Source organism: Macaca nemestrina, chromosome 7 (genome assembly GCF_043159975.1).
Source record: "Macaca nemestrina isolate mMacNem1 chromosome 7, mMacNem.hap1, whole genome shotgun sequence".
In the NCBI taxonomy this organism is placed as follows: Eukaryota; Metazoa; Chordata; class Mammalia; order Primates; family Cercopithecidae; genus Macaca; species Macaca nemestrina.
Genome location: NC_092131.1, coordinates 97,019,450 through 97,037,427, shown reverse-complemented (window position 1 = coordinate 97,037,427; position 17,978 = coordinate 97,019,450). Strand labels below are relative to the sequence as shown.

General features: G+C 37.7%; 1 protein-coding gene across 3 annotated transcripts in view; it reads left to right on the top strand.

The window, feature by feature from the left end:
• LOC105479363 (multiple C2 and transmembrane domain containing 2) overlaps positions 1 to 17,978 on the top strand; it is a 262,013-nt gene that overhangs the window by 163,202 nt on the left and 80,833 nt on the right. For all 3 annotated transcript variants that reach the window (XM_011737316.3, XM_071100616.1, XM_011737317.3), the window contains 3 exons: positions 5,743 to 5,844; positions 7,070 to 7,144; positions 9,030 to 9,149. In XM_011737316.3, the coding sequence (XP_011735618.2) occupies positions 5,743 to 5,844; positions 7,070 to 7,144; positions 9,030 to 9,149 (297 nt within the window). The remainder of the gene's footprint in view (positions 1 to 5,742; positions 5,845 to 7,069; positions 7,145 to 9,029; positions 9,150 to 17,978) is intronic.

Sequence of the window (17,978 nt, the reverse complement as noted above, 5' to 3'; positions counted from 1 at the left end):
ACATTTTTAAAAAGTGAAAAAGAATCCAAGACTGTAACAGAAAACAAAACAAAAAATTATAATGTCTAAGATTTATGTGAAGAAATTCTAGAACTGTACTGAAGGGCTTGAGAGAAGACTAATTGGAAATCATTTAATTTATAATAAACTTGAAGGATGAAATCACTGGTAAATGATAAACTACTTAATAAGCAATTCTGGGAATTTGGTTGCTTATTCATTGGGGAAAATGTGTCGGTGTATGACAGCAAACACAACAATTTCAAGATGAGTTAAAGATCAAACACTTGAAACAAACTTCATTAAAAATGTCAAAATAGTGGGGAAATCCTATGTAAGTAAACTGAGAAGCAGGAATAATAAGAGAGAAAAAATCTTAAGATGTCAGTATGGCCAAAACAAAAATCACCATCAGAAATTGAAGGCAAAGGATAGACTGGTAAAAGTTACTGGCAGTATCTAAACAAATGGATAATATCACTAGTACAGTATATACATTTTCTTTAATAAATAAGGAAAATACAAGTCAACCTAGCAGAAAACTTCATTCAAAGAAGTCGAAATTGGCCAGGCATGGTGGGTCACACCTGTAATCCTAGAACTTTAGGAGGCTAAGGTGGGTGGATCACCTGAGGTCAGGAGTTTGAGGCCCGCCTGGCCAACATGGTGAAACCTCGTCTCTACTAAAAATACAAAAATTAGCTGGGCGTGGTGGCATGCTGCTATAATCCCAGCTGCTCAGGAGGCTGAGGCAAGAGAATCACTTGAACTCGGAAGGCGGAGGTTGCAGTGAGCCAAGATTGCACCATGGCATTCCAGCCTAGGCAACAGAGCAAAACTCCACCTCAAAAAAAAAAAAAAAAAAAAGTAAAAAAACATGATAGCTGAACACATATGAATGGCTCATGATTTATTCAACTGTGATCATGATGTTCAAGAATGCAAATGCTGCTATAGCCAGACTACCTAGGTTGACATCCTGACTCCTCCCTTAAACTAGCTGTGTGATTTTTGACAAGTTACTTAACCTATCTGTCTGCATTTCTTTGTTGCTGGAGTGAAGATATGTATCCTTCTACTTGTATTGGAGGTGTATGGTGAAGATCAGAGTTAAGTGTGAGATGGGCACAACGTTCCCTGGCACGCAGTGAGCACTTATAGTGTAAGCTGGCATTGCCTTCATCTGCATTGTTTTAGCAATTGAAATGATCAAATATGAATATGCCTTAAAAACTTCATATGAGTGTTTGTTTAAAAATGTTAATATTGACATTGTGACTGGGTGCAGTGGCTCATGCCTGTAATTCCAGCACTTTGGAGGCTGAGGCGGGTGGATCATGAGGTCGGGAGATCGAGACCATCCTGGCTAACATGGTGAAACCCTGTTTCTACTAAAAATACAAAACATTAACCAGGTGTGATGGCATGTGCCTGTAGTCCCAGCTACTTGGGAGGCTGAGGCAGCGGAATCGCTTGAACCCCGGAGGCAGAGGTTGCAGTAAACCAAGATTGCACCACTGCACTCCAGCCTGGGTGACAGAGCGAGACTCCGTCTCAAAAACAAAAAAAGTTATACTAACATTATGTTTTTTCTATTCAACACTTCTTGTAAATTTTACACGATTTTTGGAATTAATGTGTATTGATTTTGAAGGAGCAGCTCATATTTTAGGGATAGCTGGTTTGAGTTTCAGGCAGTGGATGAATGGATTGTCTCAAGAAGGAAGAAGTGAAGTAGAAATGGAGGAGGTCTAGGGTGATGAATTCCATGTTGCCTCTACTAGCTGGTAGCTGAGCTTCTGTGCAGGCAAACCGTGACCTAGTAGGTCTTTCTCGTGCTGTTTGTATAACTCACATCATGGGAACAAGGCCTGATTCCAAGTGGCGACAAGAATGTGAATGGATACCAAGTAAAGTGTATGGATTTTCCTCTTGCCCAGCCACGTGTCTGTCCTCGTCACATTTTATTGGAGAGCTACTTTCCATGTGCATCAGCTGGTACCAACTAATATGTCATGGTGTTGTCACGTTATTTTCCCTTTTATGCAGAGTGAATAATGGCTGAAAGAACAATGCCATTTATACGCAACAACCTCAGTTTCTAACTGGAAGGTCAAACAATGGGGAATCAATATGACTCTTTAGTTTGGATTTTGATCTTAAGTGTGTATCTTTCCTCTATAAAGCCATTGATGGTTTTATTCCTTCATACTGATTCTGATTAACCTTGCTATTGAATAAGTTGGCAACTCATTGCATCAAAGATCTTTATAGTAGGAAAGCATAATAATTATTGTTTTCTTAAAAGAGTTCAAGATGAGAAACTTTTTTCTCGGTTCTCGCATGCTCACCTCTGTTATATGCTGATTATAAAATAGTTTAGTTTTCTAATATATTGAGTGTACCATTTATTTGACTCAAAAAATAGTTTTATCAACCAACTTCTAAAAATTGATTATATTTACTGTGCTTACAGCTTGGCAGATATATTTAATATTCTTTTATGTATAAAAAAAGTTAAATAGCTTAAGCATGAGTGTGGGGCAAATTAAACATTTTAAGCAAGACTATCTTCAGTAACTTGGCTCTGGCTCCAAAATCCTGAATTATTACTCAGAAACACAATTCTTGTACTTCTATTTACTGACTAATTGAACCAGGAATCAACTGTTAGCATGCTCTATAAAAGCTTTGTGATATATTTCTGAAAATAATATAAGGGACATGAAAATGTCAATTTTCCTGATTAGGGGTGTTTGCATTCTCGAGTTAAATCTGTTATTACTGTCCTGCGTAGATGGTTTCTTCAACTTATTACCTAATATTATGCATTATTTGGCCATCAAAAGGCAAGTATACAAAAATGTGTAGTAAGTCAATTTGAAGAGTTTATCCTGGAAAACTGAAGTTGAAGACATCATTATTTTATCCAAGACTCGTTTTTGAGTGAAGTCCTCCCAAATGTCAGCTCAGGAAATCTCTCCAAATGAATTGCGTTGTCTTTTTGTCAGAAATTGAAAGCTGTATTGTTCCTTTTTGCCTTTGCTGACAGAGAACTCAAAATTAATGAAAAGTATATATAGATTCTCTCCTCTAAATTTTCTTTTGACTGTGTTTTAATTATGTCTGTTTAATTATTTAATGGAAGCTTTAAAGTTATAAATGTAGAAATAATTTTCAGACTTTTAAATATAAATAATAAATTTAGTTTAGACATGGAGTGTGTGTGTGTGTGTGTCTTCGGTTTTCATCTCCTATTATATAAATGCTCTCATGTAGGCAAGTTGGAGGATACGGAACTTTTTATTTGATATTTTTGTTTTAGAAGTTCAGTTATATAATCGGAGAGGAAAATGAAAATATTTTTAAAAGTAGTCTCTTCTGTTACTATCTCAATGTTAATTATAACACTATTCAAATGTGTTCACCTGTTCTTAACCCAAACATATTCCAAATACAAACTAGCATGTTTCTTCTTTCCTTTACCTTTTATCTTTTCTCTAAAGATATTCTTTGTAGCAGACAAACTACAAAAGTGGAAGCAACTAAATGTTCATCAATAGAAGAATTAATAAATTACAGTTTATTCACTTTTTAAAGATTATATAGCAGTATAAAAAATGAACCAGACCTAGATACTAATATAAACAAATTACCAAGTCATGTTGATAGATACAAAACAAAATTGCGAAATACATACAATTTGTCACTTAGGCAAATAATTTTAAAAACATTTGTCTGTCAAGGCTATTTTTATGAATACAAAATCTCAATAAAACTTAGAAAGGGTGCATGCCAAATTCCTATCTAATTTATGTTTAGGGAACGGAATTTGGTGTTGGTGGAAGTTCAAAGGGACTTCAGTTTTTCCAGCAATTTTTAAACTTTTTGCAGTTTTTAAACTTATATTCTATTTTTTAAGATAGTTAAGTACCAAACATGCATAGGTTTAATTCTATCTCAGGCTTTGATGCCTGCTTTCATGTCCTTAGGTGGGTTCTGATTTTGCTGACACAATGTGAGGGACGTTAGGAAACAGGAAATGGTCATTTACCAAATTAAAAAAAAAATCCCTTTGCTATAAAATATTTCTCTTTATTCTGATACCTCTTGTTCTTCTGTTATCCTTCGCCAGCCCTTAAGAAATCATGGAAATTTTAAGATAACAGTACAATGACTGTGGGTTGAAGCAAAGCTAAACTGGACCCAAGTCAGCTTGGCAAATTGTCAGGCTGTTTTTGTATTTATTTCTTTCAACTTTAACATCCACAATTTATTAAGTGAGACTGTGTATCAAAGCGGAAGCTCAGAATCCTGTTTGGACACCGTTTAGGAAGGAAACCAGGTCTTTATGGGGCACCCCCTTCCTCTTAGCTGCTGGCCAGGAAGACCATCCTTCTGTATCAAACCTATTCAATCAGAAAGAGGTGGGGTGACTTTGGGAAGGAAGATGACCTCTCCCTTGTAAAGTGGAATTGCTCTGTTTCCCCCATGACTTATTCAACTCATTTCCACCACTGTTTATAAGAACACTTGTGTGAATGCTTGTAGCGACAGCAATAGTCATTTAAAATATGGCTCAAATTTCATGCTGTTAGATTTCCTATGCTATTTACATTTTTGATCATTACAATCTCAAATAGAGCTTTTGATTAACTTGAGTTTTGCTGAGGCCCTTTTAGAGTTAACAGGTATGCTTCTTAGAAGCCTGAAGTTTAATCAGTTACATATACTACTACTATGTAAAATCATGACTGCTATCACATCTGAAAAGAGAATGATTAAATCATGCTAATTAACTTGTCTTTCATGGGAGCCAATTAGTTTCCAAAATGATACTGAAGATGTTTTACTTAGATAACTTATATGTAGGGTCCACAGGTAGACTAGTGTATGGAACCGATGCGACATGCCAGCCAAGAGAGGACAGCAGAGAAACTTGTTTGTTTTGAAGATTTATTGGCATTGTACATTTTGAGTGTTTTTGGATTTTGACCTCAACTTTAAACTGATTTATTTACTTAATTTGCATTGTTTTGTGGCTAGTAAAACACTATTAAAACCAGCTCCTTTATTCATTTCTGTTAAAAATAACCTTTTGGGGGGAATAATTTTAGATTTACAGAGAAGTTCAAAGAGAATACAGGGTTCCCCATACATACCTTATCCAGTTTATTCTAATGTTGACGTCATATATTGCCATAATACATTTGTTAAAACTGAAAATAACTAACATTGTTACATTGCAATTAAACTCTGATCCTTATTTGGATTTCACCAGTGTTTGCACCAGTATCTTTTTTCTGCTTAAGGACCCAGTCCAGAATACCACATGGCATTTAGTCATCTTATCTCCTTAGTCTCTTCTAATCGATGACAGTTTCCTAGTCTTTCCTTTTTCCCATGACCTTTACAGTCTTGAAGAGTATTGGCCAGGAATTTTGTAGAATATTCATCATTTTTGAGTAAATGGAAATACTTAACTTATGATTTGCACCAATGTTTTTCACCCACACATCAGTTTCAGCCTGGCGATGGTCACTTTATCTTCCTGTCTAGAGCGTGTTATAACAGCATTCTAAAAGTAAAAGGTGATTTATCATAGAATTAATATTTGTTTAATGTTTGCTTCATCTGTGATCATTCTGCATCCCCAATTTTGCCAAAATTAGTTTTGGTTATTTACTTTAAACCACATAGTAACTTTGCACCAATGTGTTTTTTAATTTTTGTTTGTGACAGATTAGAGATGGACAACCAAATTGTTATGTACTGAAGAATAAAGATTTAGAACAAGCTTTTAAAGGAGTTATTTACTTAGAGATGGACCTTATATATAATCCGGTAAGTCTAACTGGGTCATACTTCCCGGCTTTCCCATACCTAAAATAGAAGGTGACCAGCTTTTGCAGGCTCAAATCAATGTAAGATGTTTCAGAATTTTTGCAGCTAGAGAGAGGAAAGAATAGTGTTTTAAAGCTGAGTCATAAAATGTGCTGGACATCCCAGCTCTCAAGTGGTATTAACCCTGTTGAATCAGCAGAATTGATGTTGTTTAATTCTCAGTAAATCTAAATTGTCAGGGAAAAAATTAAAAAAACAGGAAAATTATTTTTATATAATCTCTTTATTATAAAATTTTATATAAAATGTATATAATATAACCTATGTAATATATAATTGTATAACATATAGTATATAAAATGCTATATTATGTAAATTAAAGATATATATATATATATATTTCTCACATTCTCAATAATACTAGAACTCTGGGCACAGTCTCCAGTATAAGGATGTGTTGCTGCTGCTTCCCATTTCCTTCCCTTTCCCTTCAAGGAAATCATATGTGCATTTTATAAGCAGGTCACCCTCATCTCCTCCTTTCTTCTGGAAAACGTTTGTATATAGAGTATGTATACTGGTAAAACCTGAGTTTAAGGGAAAAGTGGAGTACAGACTTGAAGAGAAAATATTTCGGTTAAGGGGTTTTACAGTTCATGTGGTGTGGAGAAGGACTTGAATCTGATTCTTTGGGGTCTTACTCAGTCTGCTGGTTTGAACAAGTGCATAAGTCCCTCTGAGCCTCAGTTTATTGCCTGTAAAACAGGGTTAAAATGGCTCATTGACTTATTTTTCCAGGTCATTGAAAGGAAATAAGATTCTCTGTGAAAAGTGTGTTTTCATAAACTGGAAATGGTTATTCACCTGCAGACATTTTTGGTAGAAGCTTAACTTAAAAGGATTTCAGAAGGAAGTTTTATCTTTTACAGACGTTAGTTTGAAAAATTCATGAACATCAATCTCTGCAGTGGTTTAAAATACCCCCAGAGATGAGCCAAGTAGAGACAGTACCATTCTAGACTCAATCTGACCCATGCCAGGGACTTTCATCAAATGAGACCCCCAGAAACATATACAGGGCACAGGAGTGTCCACCATTTCTTTGCTCCCTGCTAAGGTCGGAGTCAGAAGCTATTGGTTTGCATGATTTTCCCAGTCATTAAGAAAACTAGATGGATGAAGTCCCTATAAATGCTGCCCTTTTTAAACAATGATGTCTTTCTAGGTCAAAGCAAGTATTAGGACGTTTACTCCCAGGGAAAAGCGCTTTGTTGAAGACAGCCGCAAGCTGTCCAAAAAGGTGGGTCGGTACAGTAGATGGCTTGTTAATTGGTACACTCAGCACCTGAAGTATTAACACTTGCCTATAATTTCTTCCTTGAATCTTTTCCTCCCTCTTATTCCTCCTTTCTCCCTCTTGTCCCGTCTCTCCACTTCTTTCTCCTTGTCCCCTTTTCTCCTAAAATAAGGAGGTCGGTCAGCTCCCATAAGAAGGACAAGACTTAGAACATAATTCTTGGATTAAACAGAAGTTCTCAGACCCCATTATTCTCCTGATTCATTGTATAAACAAAAATTCCTAGCATCAAGACTGTCAATGTCTTGTTCTGCGTACCCGTCCTTTAATCATAGCCATTTCGTCCTCTGCCCTTTAGAGAAGTTTCAGGGAGGCGCAGTGTGTGGAGTCAGTAACAGAATTAACCCAGCAGATCTTCAGAGACTTCTAGCCTGGGCTTCGCTCATGACTGCTCCTACCACTTCGGTGTGGTCTAAATTTGGGATGTGTTGGCATTTCACCCCATGCTGAATGCAAGTTCTCTCCCTCTGCCTATTGCCCTTAATTCCTCTCTCATTTAGTTCAACAAAAGGTGAAGTTCAGGGCCCGGTAGGAAGTTTCACTTTTTTTTTTTTTTTTGTGACCTTTACATTTCTTTTTCAGAGTCCCTCCCTGTTGTACTCTCCACAGCTCAGGATTTCACTTTGTACCTATCATCCCTCTTCAATTGTATAACAAAGAACAAAGTGTCCCCTTTTTCAAGAGTTTATTACTTCCACCACTTCCTTTGGGGTGAGCAGCTGTGGATTACATAAAGCAGTTAAATATAAAGACATCTTATCATCCTTTTGTTTCCCATGAACTTCTGGGCATACTTGGGAAAGGCCTTAAACGTCTTCTGAGGGGAAGCCTCCAAATATTTCATTTTGGTCTGCCATAACATTGAGTGTAATATTTATTTTGTGTAATCTGAGTAAATGTCTTATTTTATTATTATTATTGCCTTTCACTCTATTTACTTGAAAGCTAAAACCTGGGTTGAGGTGGGTGGGGTAGCTGCTTTGCAAGCACATTGAAATGAATCTGCCTACAACTGGGAGAGAGACATTTCCTTTGCAAAACAAGACCTCCATGTGGGGTGACTTTGGGCTCTGAGAGCACCGGGGAACTTGGGGCTGAAATCCTGGGGTATGCTAGGACCCTCCCCACGTGCCTCTTGCTACTTAGACCCCCAAATTTTGATAAACTTGAAACATTTCCTTAGGATACAAATACTTGAAAGCATTTACTCTGTGACAGGCACTTTTCTAAGCTTTTTCATCCTCTCAACAACTTGTAAGATTAGCACTAATATCAACCCTATTTTATAAGAGAGAAATTAAGTAACTTGCCCAAGGTGAACTTCAACCCCTTCCCAGAGCTCTACTTTTCTGTAGACCTCTGGGCTAGATAAGCTATAATACTTGTATGTTTTTATTGTAAATCTATTCATTTGCTTCCAAACTAAACAACATAGACATTCATTCTCTGTATCTCTCTTTCTCTCTCTCTCTGTCTTTCTCTTTCTAGTTCTCTCTCTGCCTCTGTATGTGTCTTTCTCGCACAAATTCACCAGCATTAAATACCTGGCTTCTGTAGTTTCACCATTTCCATTTTTGTTCTGAACACTGTTGAAACAGGCTGTTCTTTTTCAGATGAGCGCTAAAATGCATTTGATTCTCTTTTCCTCTGTGAATGATCATATTTTAAAAAGACTTTTAGAAGTGTCAGGCCTTCTCCTTTCTATTATTATCATTTTTTAAAATTGGGATCTATATAGAATATACTTTAAATGATCAGGGTACCTGATCTAGATGGAATATTTGTAGTATTTAAATCTCGTTTCCTGTTTGTCATTTTTTAAAATCAGATCTTATCAAGAGATGTGGACCGTGTGAAAAGAATCACTATGGCAATATGGAATACAATGCAATTCCTTAAAAGCTGCTTCCAGTGGGAATCTACATTAAGAAGTACGATAGCATTCGCGGTAAGCTTCCTTTCTTATGTTCAAATTATTTGCTGCTTATTTACATCTATTCATCTTTCTGAAATATATTATAGCATAGGTGATTATGTGAGGGTTGTCTAAGACAGTACTTAGGTCAAATTTACCCTGGGAAACCCCTTAAATTACCCAAATCTTAGTCATATACGGTCTCTTGGTACATTTAAGAGCACCACTGTTGTATACATATGTTTAAATGTTTCTCCAGTTGTTACTATAGCTACATTTGTATAGCCCTGCATTGTGTTTATTTTTTTTCTTTCTGTGCCAGTGACTGCCCGTAATTTTTGAAAAATTGCATCTGAAGAATCACGTGACTGAATAATAACTGAATTGTTCAATTTACATTTTAAGTAAATTATTCCTGAACTTTGGTATTAAAGATGTTTATTCATTTCAAGCCAGTTGGGACATACTGATCATTACACATTAGAATTTCATTCAGTACCACAAAGAGGAACCACCCCTGTATATGAAATGTACCCTTTTCTCTGGTGACATTGGCTCATCCTTATGAGCATAATAAAATCACAGAATCAAAGCGCTACAAGAGATCTTTAAACCACCTAAGTCTACCACTGAGAGCCCAAGAATCTTGGAAGGACTTCACAGCTGGCCTCATGCCTTTATATCTCAGGGCATCCTCTCTCATTTGTAAAGGGACTTGTCCTTGATCAAATTGGTAATGTCAGCCATGGGAGGAGAAATCAAGGCTCCCAGCTGCAAATCTCTGTATATTTAGTATCATGCCATTCATTTCTGTCCTGTGCAAAGATCACTATTAAAAACTAATATGAGGTATGAGTGTTCTAAGAGTGTGAATATCAGTCATGATCATTGGTGAATCTGGTTTCTGAATGTTATGTGGTTCTTTCTGTTTTCTACTGCCAACATATGCTCCATGTTCTCTCTTAGCCAACAGGCATAGCCTCATTTAAAAAATGGGGGAAAAACATATTTAGCCCAAGATGTGAATGGGCTCAGGTCACTCCCAACATCTTTATGCAATCAAGTACATCAGCTCCAAAAGAGGCTTTTCCTTTGCCATTGGGGAGTATTTTGTTTGGTGTAGTTTATTTTAGTTCTCCACTGCTTCAGTGTAGAGGACCCATGCTGCCAGCAGGCTTGACCTTTCATATACTTTTTCTGCTGTCTGAAGTTGCTAAAACATTTGGCCTTAATAAAAACACTAATAAAGGTTTTATTAATCTGTATCCGTCATTGTCTCAGCATTTGTTTATCTACTTCCCTTTCTCACGTTCTCCTCAGCTGGTGGCTTCATGCGTTGGGTTCCTCTTCAACCTCCCCAGCTCCACCTCCCACCCGAATTCCCTTTCAAAACTTTCCATGGAATGTTCTGTGCAATTCTGGGCAAAAGAGGAAAGTGAACACAATTGGTGGCTTCTTCCACTCAGCACCCAGACAGCCGCTGTGAGGAGGAGAGGATTTCCTCTTTCTCGAGTTTAGTTTCTGGCACTGTGATTTTAGAAAAACAGAGATCTGTTGCCCTGGATTCTGTAGGGAGATGACAGAAATGATTAATGGGCTGCTGGCTTGATCTGAAGAAAGATTAGAACAGATGAATAGAAATACGTTGTCTAATAGAGGGGACTTCTAAACAGGAAGGGAGCCTTGGAAATGGAGCCACTTCTCCACTGCCTTTTCTCTGAGGGATTCCTCCCTGCTGGGCTTCATGCCTCGGAGCAGAGCCCACCCCCAGACTGGAGAATGCAGGCTGCCATGTTGTACTCTCAAATCTCTGAGGCCCACAGCAAGGAAGATCAAGATGGTGGTGTTCTTGCTGGTTTTCCAAAGTATGATTTTGCAAGGATACGTGGGTTTATGTGACTGTGTGTATAGGGACGTTTCTCACTGGACACCATTGAAAAAAATGCAGAACCGTTAGATATGCTATATACCTACAGCCTATCATTTGATTGTCCTGAAAGTACTGGAATAAAAGTGCTCACTTAAACTCATTTTCAGTTTTAATTTAAAACTCTGCTTTCAAAAATTTAGACCATGTGTATGTTGACTGGCCTTAGTGATTCTCAGAAATATCATAGCCGTAACGTAGTGGATACTTCTGCTCCCTAAGTTGACGAAGTGTAATTTTATTAAAAATTGTTTTTGTTATTCCTGTTGTGATTATTCCAAAACGATTTCTGCTATTAAAGTGAGAGGCTATACACAAAGTGCTTTCCTGGGACAGAATAAAAAATGTATTTAGGTTTATTTGTTATTGTTTTTGAGACGGAGTCTCACTCTTTACCCAGGCTGGAGTGCAGTGATGTGATCTTGGCTCACTGCAACCCCTGCCTCCTGGGTTAAAGCGATTCTTCTGCCTCAGCCTCCCAAGTAACTTAAGACTATAGGCGCACACCACCATGCCCAGCTAATTTTTGTATTTTTAGTAGGGACGGAGTTTCACCATATTGGCCAGGCTGGTCTTGAACTTCCGACCTTGTGATCCACCCACTTCGTCCACCCAAAGTGCTAGGATTATGGGCTTGAGCCACCACACCTGGCCTCAGTTTCATCTTCTTTCATTCTTCTTTTATTAAGATTATGGGTAGCCAAGCCTTCATTTCCTTTTCTTTGAAAACGCGTTTCATTCATGTACCTTGCCTGTAGACCTGTTAGCTGTCTGTAGGGGACTGGGTTGGCAGGGGTGGGGGTGCACACCTGGGTGCCACCCTGGCTGTAGTGCTGTGTCCTCGAGTCTGTGGGGCTTCATGATGGGTTGTCTTTCTGCAAAATATTGGATCTTAACCTGCCAGGCTCTCCTCTGCCTTTCTTCACTATGCAACTGCCATATCTGTCAGAGGTGACACACTGACGGATGTTCTCCTGTGATCTGTTGAAGACAGAATGCTGCTTGGTGTCTTTATTCGTCACTTTGTTCATGTTCCAGCTGCTTGGCTTGGCATTACAGGGCAGAACAGTGGTGGTGTCTGAAGCAAGGTTTTTAAGTCAAGGATTTGTTAAACGACCTGTAGTCAGGTCCTCTAACTGAAATTAGCATATGTGATAGTTGAGGGTTCACTGCACAGATGTGAAAGGAGCTATTTTAGTTGAACCAGTCCCTGGTAGGGCTTTTCTTCCTGTGACAGTACAGGAAGTGATGCTAACACAACAAACTAAGGGCAGAACCGAAGGGATGTGTTTTTCTTCTGTTTTGTGAGAAAACGTAAAATACTAACTTTATGTTCTGGACTCTATTTCCAGGTGATACAAGCATGAACATTGTAGAATCATGTTTAATTTATTCCCAGTGTCAATTTTAAGACTTTATGAAAGCAAACCATATGTTTTCCATGGATGCCTATATACATGTGCATGAACATAATCATATCCTGTTGAAAGCAGCAGATACAAAAGAGCAGGCTGTTAAGATCTAGGTCCACGTGGTGTCTCATCAGCAGTGGATGGACAAACGTGAGAGAACTCACCTTGCTAGATGACCCAAGCGTCAGCTTCCTCTACCATGCGATTTTTCACTGCTACACTTACAGGGGTGGTTGTATTCCCAACATGAGAGAAGAAAGTTATCAGTAATTCACTGGCGCCTGCTATGTTAATGTTGCTGCATAGTGTTGAATTTATTGTTATAAGAAATTAAACATGGGCTTTTGTAGGGTGGTCAGACCATTCCAAATCAAGTTTCTACAGACTGAGTTCTTCTTGTTAGGATGAACATTGAAAATCTTTCTCATTTTGTCTTTTCAGTCTTTCTCCCTCCCCTAGGTTTTCTAGACATTTTGGTATCTTGCCTTTTCTAAGGTTTGCTTAGTTGTTTTAAATTAAGTAGATATTTTTTCTTTTCCTTCCTTCAAAAAGTAACATTCTTGACTTTCCCATTTGAAAAACAAATTAATATGAGATGTCGACTTAGTGAACGAGGCCAAATAGAACTAAAATATTTTGCCTTGAAGTAAGTGCACCTCTATATTTCCCTATGAATAGATTTGTAAATATATGTGGTATTTTATACACATGTACATACATACACAAGACGTGTACATGGCCATTCCCACACAGATTTTGACTATTTGTACTATTATTCATAGTTCATGTTATTTCAGTGCTTAGACACTGTCCCAAGGATTTTATAAATTTAGTTCTCACAACAACCTGCTGATGTAGATGGTGATTACTATCTTCTTTTTACAGAGGAGAAAAATAAGCCTATAGAGGTCAAGTACAGTGACAGAGCTCGTGTGTGTGTGTGTGTATGAGGTGGAGGTGGAATTGAAACCCAGGCCATCTTGCTTTAGCCTATGCAGGCTTAACCCTTCAGCTATTCTGCTTCTCACTGATGCCCACGATGCAATGCTTGTTGTCATTGTATTTAGATAATGACACCAGGAGCAACCATACTGATCATTTCTGATCTGTATTTAGATATTATGTGTGGGGATTAAGCCTGTTCCAAGCTGTGATGCTATAGAGGAAAGAAACCCTCATTACATGGGTGGGAATAATTCTTTAGCTCAGACATTTTATTCACAAGTGATAATGAGACCAAAATTGAAGAAGCCAAAGATGGCTGGGCGTCACATGCCTTTGGCATCCTTGGGATCCAGTTGGATGATCTGAAAAGCCCTAGAGCCTTGCTTCTAGACTGAGTCCCAAATTAGAGTCTGACTTAGTTTTTCCCAACCTTTGAGGAATGCTTTTAGATGATGTAGAGGGATTTTCAAGGGGAGAAGAAAGTAAAAACAGAAAACAACTAGTGGAAGGGTTCATGGAAACCATTTGTACTTTTCAGTTTTTTTTTTTTTTTAGTATTCCAAGTTGTTCAAAAAAGGGATGGGGTAGAAGAGAATACCATCCCTTATGTTCCTTTAAAATATCTTGAAATAATAGCTATAAAAGAGGCCCACATTTCTAGTGGGGATCTCTATTTTATATATCCAGTGTCTCAGTGCAAATATATTATTTGATCATAATGACGATAAATTTGTTCTCAAAAGATAACTTTGCATTGTGATATTTATATTGGTAAATCCAATCACGTATGGGTGTTTTGTTATGACATACTTATAAATCCCAATGTTGTCTGTCTATTAAAAGTCCTAAAGTTATATTATTATATAAATGCATTTTTCATATGATAGAATATTATTTACTTGACAGATGGCATCATCAGAAGGTGATTTTAAACAGCAAAGTTCTCCTGATGCTTTTAACGTAGAATTGCATTTATGCAGTTTCGTTTTTCCACCAATCTTTCAGGCACACACCTATTGTATCAAGGGAGGCAAGTCTGTGGGGCATTGATGGATTCTTTGTTTTATTAAATTTTTACTTGGACGTTTGATCTTAAAAACTAATCTGAATCTACCATATATCAATGAGTATCTTCATAAAGCTATGATTTTAACATCTGTGACTTTTTTCTGATTTTTTGAGTGTAGGGAAATAAAGAATTTACTTTTCAGAGTTGACAAGGATTGAAATATGATACACAGATTAAAGCATCAATCAACCTCTCCCTCAATAAAGTTAAAAAATACAACTGTCCACTTGTTTGGTGATATCCCATATTTAACATATATAGAATTCTTAGCTTTTAGAGATCCTAGAATATTGAGAAAATGTGAAGTAATTTCACATAGAACTTAAAAACAACAGTAGCAGTAATAAAGTCAGCCCTTCCAACACACATGTACTTGTGCACACACACGCACACACATGCATAAACACGAAGAAGTAGAGGACATTTGGGAAATTAAAAGTTGCTCTGTTGAATGTTTTGTGAAAGCAGTTTAGTAAAAACCAAAGGCAAGGCCTTGAGGACTGCTGTTTTCCATGATTTCTCTGTGGACCAAAAAACATTCAGATTCATTTTGCTTTGGTACAAATGACAAATGCAATTACAACATTGTTTTGAGATTAGACTCTTTAAATAATGCTGGTCAAATGTCTTTTTGATGCTTTCGATATTTATGTGTTAACTGTGTCTAAAAGATTTACTTTAAATTCTGTCACCAGTTTACTCACAACCAAACGCACCTGCATTTGATTAAGCTCTTTCATTGGCTGTGACATCCACCAGAAGTCACAACTGGATGTGCAGAGCAGACATCGCCGCCCATTTGCTAGGTGTGTGTGCAGTTGATGCTCAAAAATTATAAGTATTTCTGTAAAGCTGGAAAAACGAAATTTCACAGTTACAATAACCAGAAGAAGAGGGGTTTTTAGACATCTAAGTGTGTATATATAAGTGCACACACATATCCATATACATATATATGCAAAATGTATAGCTATATTAAATGCTTAAAATATTTGGCATCTTATTATTTGTTTTAACATATGTAATATAGTTTCCCTAGTCTTCCTTTTCATGAAGGACTATATAATATACTTTCAAAATATTTTAAAGTTTTTTCAGCACTTTTTAAAAATAGGAACAATCCATCATTGCATATTGTGAGTATAATGTTTACAACATAATTGCACCTTCTATTGGCAGGTTCTCAGGCATTAACTAATTATGCAATTTAATAAAATTACAGTAATTGCATTAAAAAGATTATCTGTTAAAAATTTAAAAGGACACTATTAACTATTTTAGCATATTTTCATGTTTATATGTTCAATTTTGTGAGTTGTGATTTCAGACAGAATCATAGATAGACTGACTGAAATCACTTATCATTATTTTGGAGCATTTCAATTTTGACTAGTAAACATTAGATCTCAATTATTGTAATCATAGCACAACCATATTCACATAGCCTGTTAGATATAAATGATTAACTCCCCCTTTTGTGTATAGGTCCAGGCTCTGTGTGGGACCCTGTGTCACTACCACTGCCTTTTCCGAGCTTTCCGTTGGTGTGCACTTGCAAGCACACATTTTCTGCCTTCTCTGAATTTTCTGTTTAGGATTCTGTGATGGTTAATACTGAGTGTCAGCTTGATTGCATTGAAGGATACAAAGTATTGATCCTGGGTGTGTCTGTGAGGGTGTTGCCAAAGGAGATTTGAGTCAGTGGGCTGGGAAAGGCAGACCCACCCTTAATCTGGGTGGGCATTATCTAATCAGCTGCCAGTGCAACTAGAATATAAGCAGGCAGAAAAATGTGAAGAGAGAGACTGGCCTAGCCTCCCAGCCTACACCTTTCTCCCGTGCTGGATGCCTCCTGCCCTTGAATATCGGACTCCAAGTTCTTCAGCTGAGGAACTCGGACCGGCTCTCTCCTTGCTCCTCAGCCTGCAGATGGCCTATGGTGGGACCTTGTGATTGTGTGAGATAATACTTAATAAATGCATATATATATATTCCATTAGTTCCGTCTCTCTAGATAACCCTGACTAATACGGATTCCTTGTCTTTTACAGATTCCAAGTAGTGCAGTCTAGTTCACTCTGTTTTCCAGAGATACCCTGCTGAACTTGATCCAGATTTTAGGATCTTTAATCTTAAAGACTCCAGAGGTCATGTAGCTCCTTAATGCAACTGATGCTTGACTACCCCTTCTTCAGGCTTGCTCCTTCTCAATCCTCCCTCTTTCCTCTTCTCTCTTCCCTTTTCTCCTTCCCCTTTCCACAAGCAGTGATGGTTTTGAGTATCTAATACACTGCTAGATATGGAAATACAAAAATGAATTTTCATACTGAGCACTCATAAGTCTGTCTACCCTCCTCCCGTATTTTCCACTCACCCTTCCTTTTTTTTTTTTTTTTTTTTTTTTTTTTTTGAGACAGAGTCTCGCTCTGTCACCCAGGCTGGAGTGTAGTGGCCGAATCTCAGCTCACTTCAAGCTCCGCTTCCTGGGTTTATGCCATTCTCCTGCCTCAGCCTCCTGAGTAGCTGGGATTATAGGCACCCGCCACCACACCCGGCTAGTTTTTTGTATTTTTTTAGTAGAGATGGGGTTTCACTGTGTTAGCCAGGATGGTCTCGATCTCCTGACCTCGTGATCCGCCCGTCTTGGCCTCCCAAAGTGCTAGGATTGCAGGCTTGAGCCACCGCGCCCGGCCACTCACCCTTCCTTTCCCACTCCCTCCCTCTCTCTCTCCTTCCTCCTCACCCCATTTATCCCCTCTCCTCTGCCTCTCTCCAGCAGCCCTCCTCACCTCCTTGGCTTCCCTACTTTATTCCCCCAACTTTCTTCTATCATCCTCCCTTATATTTGAAAACAAAAGATAGTGTTTTGATTATTCAGGCATATCATAAGAAAAATGTGCTTTTTGGGAATTAAATTAGGTCATAAGCATGGAAGTATTTTAAAAACATGGAATGGGTTACAAGTATGGGTAGGAATTACTATCTGATATAACTATTGGTTATAGTTGGGTGATGGAATTCTTCAAAATCAGAGAAAGATTTTAACACACACGCACTCATGTGCTATTTCATTGCAAAGTGTTTTTGTGGACCTGGACTTGTTGAGAAGCTGTTCAATGACAGGGTGGAAATGCAGAGCTTGGTATTGTGTGCTGTGGTTAATGTTCAGGAGTCGACCGTTTCCAGGACTACTTAATGTCTATTTAACCACCAGATGCCAAAGCAGAGTTCTATCTCAAGGCTATGATAATTCTCTTCATGCTTGACCTAATACATTCAGTTCATGTCAAAAATAGATGGCTTATGCCTGTAGTTCCAGCACTTTGAGAGACACAGGCAGAGTTTGAGGCCAGCCTGGGCAACAGAGTGAGACCCCGTCTCAAAAAAAGAAAAAAAAGAAAGAAAGAAAGGGAGGTATTTTATTTCAATGACTTAATACTTCAGGTTAATGTCATGTGTTATATAGTTATGCAGTATAACACAGCCTCATGATTGAAGGATTGTTTTAG